Raw genomic sequence first — 10,803 nt, 5'->3', positions numbered from 1 at the left:
CTGTCAGAATAGAAAAGGGGGGACACAGACTACAAAGAAAACTGGGGAAGTCAAGCCCTGTTTCTTTTTGGAAGAAGGCCCTTGAGGGAAAGGTCTAAGGTTTTGGTCCAAGTGGCAGGGAGCTCTGATTACACTGCTAATTTGGGGACCAAAGTGAGAAGAGAGTATCTTTTTTTTTTTTTTTTTTTTTTTGTAGAATAATAAGAAGCAGGGAATATGGGCTGGAGAGATGGCTCAGTGGTTAAGAGCACTGTCTGCTCTTCCAGAGGATCTGGGTTCAATTCCCAACACCCACATGACAGCTCACAACTGTAACTCCAGTTCCAGGGGATCTGACACCCTCGCAGAGACATACATGTAGGCCAAACACCAATGCACATAAAACTTAAAACAATTTAATCATAAAAAAAGAAGCAAGAAATCAAGAAGGGGCAAATTAATTAGCAGGAACATTTGCCCAGGGCTGAAAATCAGAATCTAGCTTGTGACACCCACATGCTCAGTGTTTGTGCTGGAGATGCTAACTGGCATGTCACCCCAAGGGCCCCTTCTGTCCTTCCCACGGAGGAATCACAGGCCCATTCAGGGAACCTGAGTCTGCCATGTGAGGCCCTCATGGGTTCCCTGGGGGAAACACAGGCCCCAGGGCGCTGCGAAGGGGCTAGAGAATCTTAACAGTTTCTGGTTGCCACTGGACTTCAGTTTGAAATCACCAGTCACTAAGGTCCCATCGGCAGCAAACCGGGCTGTCCACAGGACAAAGTGTGCTAGCATTTAGCATCTGCCTCTCAGCATGGGACACACAAGAGCCACCCAAGCAACAGGTAGGCTTCTGCTTCCCTTGTGTCATCACTCCCTCCCCTCTGGCTGGAGGCAGCCCAGGGAGAATGCCTGTAAGACCAGAGGTTCCCACAGAGGCAGGGCCTCACTTCACTGGGGAAGTCTGGGTGGAAGTGGACTTTGAGGAAGGAAGGTCGTGTCCCAGACACAAGTGGCCATATGTCCCCCTTCTCCAGGGACCCGGACACCCTTCCTCTCTCTCTTCCCAGCTTCCCATCCCCACTTCCTGACAGGTAGGAAACAGGCAAAGGCTGCGTTCTTCACATTGTTGCCAACTCAACGTAAGTGGTTTACAGGCAACCATCTCTTTTTTTAATGAAAAACAGAGAACTGAGGGTATCCCAGATCCACAAGCCTGAAGAGCAGCCAGCAGACTCAGGGGTCCTGACTCTGTGCATCATTCCTTCCTAACCCAGGGCAGAAGGGAAAAGGGCGTGCACAGGTGACCATGTCTCCCGACAGCACCCCACCCCCACCCCCACCCATGCGATTTTATTAGTGCTTGCTCCCGGAAAGGAAATCTTTGGTATTTCCCCGCCCTGACCTCCCCTGTGCAACTCCCCACAGATAGAGCGAGTCATTCTTCTGGGTAAGAACAGGACATTCTAGGCTCAGGCTGGGCAGTGACTCACTGTTATTCAGAACGCTGACACAAGGCCTGTTCACTCTCACTCCAGAGGCATTCAAGGCCCCTCTGATTTTGAAACTTCAGAGGACCAAGTCCTTAAAGAACAGATGAGATTGCACTGGGGCTAAGAAGACAGAGAGGCAGACCATAAAACAAAGAAATGACGTTTGGCACTAAACTTGCCTCCTGGGTGGAATGTGAGTGGTGGCACGTGGGCTCCCCCACATGGCCAAAGGTGGCAGCTCACCTGCCAGAAAAGTGAGCAGCACCAGTCACAAAAGGACCCCAGGGCATTATGGGTCCTTTTGGGCTGCCGATGGGTAGCTCTCTTGCAATAGAGGTGTTCTGTCAGTCTGGGTCACTGGAGGCCAAAGTGAGCAGAATTTTAACAGGAATGCCTTTCATCCAGAGCCCCGGCTCAGCCCACACTGTGCACACGTCTCTAATGAAAGCACAGGTTCTTTTCCACGCACGGCCTGGGAAAATGTACAACCAATCAAAAGGAGAGAAACAGATTTCCTGATGCTCCTCTCTGGGAAAATCCTGGAAGACACTGAGACTCTGTGTGACTGACACAGAGCGTGACTGTGAGGCAGGGGCCATGGTAACCCTCGTTATGTGACTGAACAAAAACTGCATGTGCCCTGAGAAGCTGCTTTATGTTGTTGACTTTCTTTTAAAAAATAAAAATTCAGAGGCCCCGGAGGAGGCTCAGTTAGGAGCTGTCAATTCTGTTCCCGGTGGTACCAGGTTAGTGGTGAAGCAAGAGATGGCAGAGAGCCAGCAGTCAGGCTCGGAGCCCTGGAGAGGTAGTGTGATGAGAGCTAGCTACAGCCTGCCCCCTAGTGCTGGGAACTGGCCACATACTCCCTAGAGAGAGGCTGAGAGCTGTGGTCACCCCGACCCCCAGGAGCAAAGAGCCCTATCTATATATAGATCAGACACCTGATGGCCCAGGGATAACAGAACAGTTCTCAGTGGGAAAGGGGAGCCCAGGTCTTTAGATGGGGTCGGAGGGGGGGGGGGTTGACATGGCAGTGTCTGTCTGTTCCTCCTTGGTATACAGGGAGAAGGGCAATGGGGAATGCAGAGGACGGTGGCTGTCGGGCACAGAGCAGGTAGAAGCTGCCTGAAGGAGGACCAGACGTCAGCTGGGGTGAAGGGATTCCAGAAGAGGCAGGCTGCCCCGTGCAATCCCAGGACATTTGTTTCTACTCTTCTTGCCTGGCTCGGAGCACGATATCCACCTGGAAGATCTGCACCCTTTTCTCCAGCAACTCTGGCCCCTCTTCCTACAGAAACCAGTCCAAGGATCACTGGCCAGTCTTTGCACACCACATTGGTTCTTAAACAGGTTCTTCTCCCTTCATATTCTGCATTGTAGATGCTGCCGAGTAGCCGGTAGAGGCTGAGTTTCTTTCCTGTCTGGGTTTTGAGGCATTGCCACAGCAGAGGTCTGAGTTCTGCCTGGTTTTTGTGTTGAGACATCACAATTACACAGAACCAGAGGGCCCAGGAAGTGGAGCAGAGTTTTGTCCTCCTTTCTCTGGGGCCTGACTCTGGCACCAGGCTCCAGACAGCAAGGCACACTGGGAGAGTGAGAGAAGGCTTGAGGGTGATTAGGACCAGGGAGCTCCTGTCATCCCAGAAAGGCCTCGTAATCCATGTACCAAACCAGCTGACCAGAAAGAGGCAGCACGCCCGAGATGGGCCACTTCTTAGGCTCGTGGCCCACACGGCTCACCAGCATGGTGATCTCACGTTTTGTCCTCCCCATGACCAGGACAGCTACCTTCTTGGCGCGGTTGATGAGGGGCAGGCTGAGGCTCATGCGCTGGTGAGGCCTGAGTGGGCTCTCTGTCAGCACCACCAGCTGGTCACCATCCAGGCCAGTGGGTGACTGTGGGAACAGGGAGGCCGTGTGCCCATCAGTGCCCATGCCCAGCAGCACCAGGTCGAAGCTGCTGTTGGCCACCAGGGCTGAGATCTCGCTGGCATAGGTCTGGGCCCCCTGGTCCTCTTCCGCACAAAGGCGCTGGTGCAGGTGCACGGGCATGGGATGAATGTTGCAGTAGGGCACCCTGACGTGCTGCAGCAGGTGAGCCTGCAGGCCCTGGAAGTTGGACTCTGGGTCTGAGAGAGGAACACAGCGCTCGTCCACCAGCCACAGGTGCGTGTGGGCCCAGGGGAAGCTGTAATGTCCTGTGGCCAGCTGCTGGAAGAGGGCTATGGGGCTTGACCCGCCTGACAGTGCCAGGTGGAACTTGCCAAAGCGTCGGACGGACTGTTCTGCGGTGGCTTCAATGTCACTGGCTAGCTGAGAGATGAGCTCCTCTGGCCAGGCAGTGACCAAGGGGCTCTCTCTGTACTGGGCCCTGAGGACCTGGAAGTCACTGGGTTTGGGCACGGACCCTAGCTCTGGCATCAGCACCTCTGGCTGACGCTGGGAGAAGGACAGCTGACCGCCGCTGAACTCAAAGTCCAGCAGGTGGCCGTTCTCTGCTCCGCCTGGGTAGAGGCGTGGAACTTCGAAGGCTAGGCTGTCCAGTAAGGGGGTCCAGAAGACCCAGGAGGCCAGCAGGTTCTCTGTGGTGATGAAGGACTCCTTTCGGCAGTGAAAGATATGAGACAAGAGGACGGAGTAGGCGTCTTGCTCCCGCACAGGCCTGAAGGCGTAGTAATCAGACAGAGGGCGACCAAAAAGGCGGAGCCCAGGCTCGGCCTGCACCTCCTTCCAGCTCTGGGTGGGCAGGTAGGGCTTGAACAGGTTCCGGCTGACCAGGATGGTGGGGTGGCCCAGCTCGCCATGTCCAATGTGGAAGATTATCTGCTTGGGCAGGCACCGGCTCTGCTCCGACGCCCAGTGTCTCTCGCTCTGGGTGCAGTACGCCCGGTTCTTAAACAAGACACGTACGTAGCCCACTCTTTCATCCAAGGCCTTGCCAGACACCAGGATGAAGGGAACGCCCTCCCAGCGCAGGTTGTCAATGTGGACAAGGACACCTGAGGTGGGGAAAGAACGGACAGTGACACCACAGCCTGAGAGCGGGCTCTGCAGTCCACCTCGCACCCGCCCAGCCCCATCTTGCTGTGCCTTCAGCCTTCTGATGTTTCCTCTTCCCAGGCAGGGATGGAAACAGCTAGGAGGGTTAATTCTATGGCCCTAACACCAGCACTCTGAGGTCCCTCTGAGAGACCTGGTCTAACCAGGATTGGAGCCTGTCGTGGAAGGCTCTCTGCTGGGGCAAAAGGGGTGAGAGGCACGTTGGATCTTGATGGGTAAGGGCAATGTCCTGAGGAAGGGCAGCTTTCTTTGTGTGCAGAATGCCCAAACAAAGTCAAGCATGAGTAGAGGCCCGGTGTGGGGGGGTAGGTGAGAAGGAGTCTGTGCAGTGGGGTAGCACATGCATGTGTGTGTACCTGCCACAGTCATAGACGCCGGGCACGGACACACTGTGCACACTCTCAAGCCTAGCTGAGATCTTGCCTTTTCACCTGCCTGGTGGGTGTTGAGCACCGAGGGAGATACAAACACTGCTCGGCACTCAAATGGCCTTTATGTGCAGGGGCCGTCTCGTGGCCATAGTTTCTACCTGCTAGGAGCCAGCCGCCCTCCCCAAAAGGCTTCTGGAACTTTCCAGTGGCTCTAGCAGGTATCTGCTGGCCAATGTGGTATCTGTCCACAGGAACATCCCTTGGCTGTGGCTGGACAGAGGTTTGCTGTATTATGGAAGCTACACACACAGCCCACAAAGGTGGTACCTATGTGAGCCCCGCAGGCACATCCTTGGGAGACCTTCCTGGGACGGAATGGAGGCTGATGTAGGTGACCTGCGGCTTCAAACTGGCAGAAGGCCTCGGGGTGGTGGTCACCACGTACTGTGTAGCACTCTTGTCAAGATTCCTTGGAGTCCGAGCTACCTCACTTCAAAGGGCACTGGCTGTTCCAGCTGCTTCCAGCTGGTGGCAGCCCCACAGCTGCCGGCCCTGGTGCCTACCTGCAAAGGTTGGTGTCAGGCTCTGGAAACCGTCTGGCTTCTTCAGCTCCCGACGCACCTGCTCATTATAGGCCTGGTACTGGCCCAGGATGGCACTGCTCTTCTGCAGCCCCCTCAGGGCCTGGAAGGCTTGGAGCTTGTGCTGCAGCACCGCGGCCGAGCTGCTGATGTTGTGCGGCAGCTCCATGGCCACCAGTGTGAGGATCTCAGTCAGATGATTCTGCAGCGTGTCACGGATGACGCCATACTCCTCATAGAAACTGGCTCGGCCTGAGTGACAGGGGGGCGTCATCAGAAGGGTCCCCGAGGCGGTAAGACACTACCCATCACTTCTCGTGGCATCCTCATTCCTTCATCCAAAGAACCCACGCCAAGCTATGCCACAGCAAACCTCAACATGAGACAGGAAAGGGGACAGTTGGGGCACCCTCCCTCCATCAAAACTACTCTAAGAGGAGCCATCATCCCACTGGGACTGTTCTGGAATTGTCTTGGGAAGGTTCTAGTCTCAGGGCTGGGCAGAAACATCTGTGGATCTTGGCTAGCCTCCTAGCCTGCCTCCCTCCCTGGGCACTGGCCAGCAGGCGGAGCAAACTGGTCATGGCGAGAGGATGGTAGGCGCCAGCTCTGAGAGCCATCTCCTAATGTGACTACTTAGTTGACTGGCTTGTGTATCCGACCACTAAACAGAACCCAAAACACCACCCCATAACCCACTGCAAGAATTCACTTAGCCAGGGTACACAGAAAGAGGAAGGAGAACAAAGAAAACTGTGAGCTGTTTCAGAGGGGTCAGAGAAGGCTCCTCTGGGACCAGAGACATCGCAGGTGAAGAGACTCTCAAGTGCACAGCCCTGGGGCAGGAGATTGTGGTAATATATTGTTTATGATTTATGAAAGCTTGCCTGAGGGTTCAGAAAGCAAAGTCAGCCATAAGCCATAGAAACCAGGCACACACCTTTAATCCAGGATTTAGGATTAAGAGGTAGATGGATCTTTGTGAGTCCAAGGCTACCCAGATCTACACAAGATCGATCCAGTCCTAAAGAGAAGCAGCTCACACAAAGGGAGGCAGGATGAAGAGGTGAAAAGAACGCTGGTCAGAGTTTGGCAGCGCAGTCTTGCCTAGCACACATGCGGCCCTGGGCAACAACCTCCAGTACCACAGAAAAAGAAACAGGCAAATAGGAAGTTGCTGTACCTTGTGCATCTCCTCACTAGAATGTAACAGCACACTGTTTAAGCACACAGACACATATGACAAGAGTCAAGAGAATTGAGGGCTGGCTGCGACAGGGGAGCATGCCTGTCACGAACACATGAAGATCTTAGCTCAGATTCCTGGCACCCTTGTAAAAAGCTGGCTGTGGTGCTGCATACCTGCAACAACTCCAGCCCTGAGGAGATGGACACAGGAGGAGCCCCAGTAACAGCCGGCTGGCCGCAGAGACCCTGACGCCAAATAAATCATGTGGAGCGTGACTGAGGAAGACACCTGTCTCCCACAAACACACATATGTACACACACACACACACACACACACACACACACGTGCACACGCATACAAACAGAAGTAAGCACAGTCAAAGCTGGAAACAACAGAGGACGGGAAATAGGATAGAGTCCCAGGAGACACACACAAGAGCTGTCAAAGTGTGGCAAGGATGACCAGTGGGCAAAGGTGCCTGCTGCCAAGCCTGACAACCTGAGTTCAGCCTGCAGGGCCCATAAGAGGGAAAGAGGAACTGACTCCCACAAGTTATCATCTGACCTCCACATGTGTGCCACAGCATGTACACACCCATACATGCACACAAATCATAAATCACAAATAAATAAATAAATGTGCTAAGGTTTTTTTTTTTTTTTAAGTAAAGCACTGTAGGAGCCTGGAGGTAGTAGAATTTTTTTTTTTATCCTGGTTGAGGCTCTGGGCTCATTGGGTGGGGGGAAGAAATAAAAAATAAATTAAAACCTGTTTTCATTTCTTATTACAGTTATATTTGCCTTGCATGTATCTCCTAAGCATTATTTTACCTGGAATCTACTTAATATTCAATCCAAACAGATAAAGGGGAGGCCTGCTCTGAGCAGGCACCCTCAGTCTTCCGAACCTGCCCTGCTGGGGAGACATGGTGACTATTTGGAAACAATAAAAATTTAAAAGGCAGTTGGGGGACCAGAGAAATGGGTCAGTGGTTAACAGCACTTGGTTTCATTTCCAGCACACCTACCTGACTCCAGCTTCAGGGATTTGATGCCCTCTTCTGGGCTCCACAGGTACTGCATGCAAATATACAAACAACCTCCACACACACACACACACACACACACAGAGAGAGAGAGAGAGAGAGAGAGAGAGAGAGAGAGAGAGAGAGAGAGAGAGAGACAGACAGACAGAGAGAGAGAGAGACAGAGACACAGAGAAAGAGAGAGAGACAGAGACAGAGACAGAGAGAGAGACAGAGAGAGAGAGAGTTAAGAGTTAAGAGTTAAAATAGGGCCAGGCAGTGGTGGCCACACCTTTAGTCCCAGCACTTGGGAGGCAAACCTCTGAGTTTGAGGCCAGCTTGGTCTACAGAGTGAGTTCCAGGACAACCACAGTTACATAGTGAGACCCTGTCTTGAAAAAACACCCCCCAAATAAAAATAGATACATATGTACCTTTAAAAAGATACATATCTTTTAAAATGGTAGCTGCAGGGAGCTAGAGGTGGCTCAGCATTTGTTGTCCTTACAGAGGACCAGGGTTCAGTTCCCAGCACCCACATGGTGGCACACAGCCATCCCTAATTCCAGTCCCAGGGGACCTGATGCCCTCTTCTGACTCCCACAGGCACCAGGCACTTGTGTGATAAACAGGCACATTTTCAAGCAAGATGTCTATATACATAAAATAGAAACAAATCTTTTTTTTTTTTTTTTGAAGGTCCATTTAAAATCTGCTGATTCCTAAGAGCGCCGACATGACGTCTGGTGGTTGTCCCTGAGAGGTCACTGGATGTTACCCACAGGGTGGGGTAACAATGGGCTTCACCGAGCCCGAGCAAGATTTGAACCTGGCTAGTCACGGCCGGCCGCAGGAAGAAGCTGGCTGCTGGCTCAGCCTGGTTCCGCCTACGGCAAACCCGCTTCTGAGCTGCTCAGACACGGAAACCCATGCCCGATAAAATCGATGAATTAGAGCAGATTCAGGCAAAGAGAGGACGTCTACGGCTTTAGGGAAGATGAATTTTTGATGGAGAGAGAGCGCCAGAGTCCTTAAAAGCCCGAGACCTGCTTACTATGCATTAATTCCCTAACCCCCCGCGGGCCCCTTTCCTATTTTTATCCGCCCGCTTCTTGATTCTGGGGAGATTGTGTGCCTGGGGTTTACTACCCGCTGAGTGAAAGAGAGCTGCCTTTCTTCCTTCATTTCAAGCTCTGAGGTGTGCCAGGGTTAGCACAACCCGTGGATTTATGGTCTCGGCTCCCAACCGGTCGGCTAGGTAGGACCAGGGCTGTGGCCGCGGGGCTCAGCATCTCAGCCGGCAGGTGAAAACCAGGCGCTGGTGCTCCCATGGTACTCAGTGCGTTGACTTGGTCCAGGAACTGCCTATTGTCGGGATCTGGTTTTTTCTCCCCTAAAGGGGGTCTGTACTGGCTTTGCAAGCCCTTTTCCTAGGTTAGAGGGTGCCAGCTAAAATTCACATTATTGAAAAGAAAAAGTGCAAGCAGTATGGCCGGCCTGAAAAAAGATCCTGTGAGCTCCTAACTGTGCCGAGTCCAGGGTGGACCATGGCTTTGCCCTCTGTCATCCTGCTCAGTCTAAGGGATGGAAGAGGGCTTGAAACTGCTTGCCATCTTTGGCCGAGGGACTCCACTGCAGAAATATACTAGAGGGAAAATAGTTAATGATCATAAATGTTCTAGAAGTAGGGACTGGCTGCACAACATTGCAAAGTACTAAAACACACTGAGTCACAAACTTTAAACGGTGAATTTTACAGAATATGTGAATTTGATCTCAGAAAAAAATCAGAAAGTACTATTTAAAATAGCAAAACCTGGAAAGAGCCCAAAATGTCTAGTTATAGAGTTTATACTGCATATTCTGTGATATAAATAGAACTGAACAAAAATATAGAGCTGTTAAAAATATATTATGCAGATTGTCAATATATGGAAATATAGATGGGGTTAACTAAGAGAAGATGAAGAGTATTATAGACCAATTACAGGTTGTCACACACTAAGCCAGCATTGGTCGGAATAGCCACATTAAGATCCTTCCTCTCCTGGTAAACTTGGAGAGCATCTCTATTTGTTAAGTACTCCCGTGGATGTTACCTAATTTAATGCAGGAAATCACCCAGAGAACACTACTCTGGCTTCTCAGCCCTATAAAAGTGGAGCTGAGGGTCACTTCTCTGGAAGCAAACCAGAACCCTGTCCCATTGATTCCTTGCTGTGGGAGGGCTGGGTTTCCCAGCAAAAAATAGATATTTTCACAAAACAAAGGAAAAAACTACTAAAAGTCAGCTGCAGTCGCTACCAATGTCTTCTGGGATCGCTAAAAATAATGACAGTGACAGCAGAGGAGAGACTGTGTGACTGCCGGCTGCGTCTTCTCCCTGTCACCCTCACTAGGGATGTGAAGTTCCAGCTACCACAGCTCAGCCTAAAAGACAGTACAGCAGATGGGCCGGAAGGGACACTGCTCTGCTGAGCAAGTGTCCAGTGCCTTATGTCACACGGTGGAAGGGAGGCAGGGCAGCTGGTGATACCTGGAAGGACCCTGGCTGTTTTGGTCCTTTGATGAGAGGCACAGGGCAGTCATTTAAAGCATACATCACACTCCTTTCCCTAGAGCCTGGATAGAGACACTGCTCAGCAGAGAGCCTCAAGGAGTGTGTCCTCAGCCCACTCCAAGGCTTCTGTGCAGAGGAAACAGTTGGTGGAGAGTACAAGGCAGGGAGGGGACCAACCCCTGAAGTCTAGACCTGGGCACTGAGAGGGTGAGGAACACAGGGTTAGAAGTTTGGGTTCTGATGACCCAGAGGCTGGGTTCAAACACCAGAACACAGACTACTGAACCTCTGTGGTTAAGAGCTGATTCCTCTGCTGGGTCCTTTGGAGTCACTGCTTCATTGCAGCAGGTGACCTGACCAAGGTCATATCCACAGCCCATGTGGCTGCATCAGGAGACCCCACTGAGGGTTCCAGGGCATATGTGACAGGGGCAGGGCCTCCTGTGGGCTGAACCCAGGTCAGACACTGCAGGGTTACTGCGGGCTTGAAGAATGGTTCCTTCCTCCCCGATCCAATGTGCCCCCAGCCTCTGCAGCAGCCTCTG

The 10,803-nt window shown here is 52.2% G+C and overlaps 1 protein-coding gene across 4 annotated transcripts in view; it reads right to left on the bottom strand.

Annotated features, from left to right (window-relative positions):
- Positions 1-373: 373 nt before the first annotated feature.
- H6pd (hexose-6-phosphate dehydrogenase/glucose 1-dehydrogenase) overlaps positions 374-10,803 on the bottom strand; it is a 28,720-nt gene continuing 18,290 nt past the window's right edge. For all 4 annotated transcript variants that reach the window (XM_035439399.1, XM_027398287.2, XM_027398289.2 and 1 more), the window contains 2 exons: positions 5,467-5,736; positions 374-4,471 (listed from right to left, as the gene is read on the bottom strand). In XM_035439399.1, coding sequence (XP_035295290.1) covers positions 3,108-4,471; positions 5,467-5,736 — 1,634 coding nt within the window. In that variant the 3' untranslated portion in view covers positions 374-3,107. The remainder of the gene's footprint in view (positions 4,472-5,466; positions 5,737-10,803) is intronic.

Source organism: Cricetulus griseus, chromosome 2 (assembly GCF_003668045.3).
Source record: "Cricetulus griseus strain 17A/GY chromosome 2, alternate assembly CriGri-PICRH-1.0, whole genome shotgun sequence".
In the NCBI taxonomy this organism is placed as follows: domain Eukaryota; kingdom Metazoa; phylum Chordata; class Mammalia; order Rodentia; family Cricetidae; genus Cricetulus; species Cricetulus griseus.
Note: the sequence above shows the minus strand (reverse complement) of the source record. Positions and strands in the feature narration are given on the sequence as shown.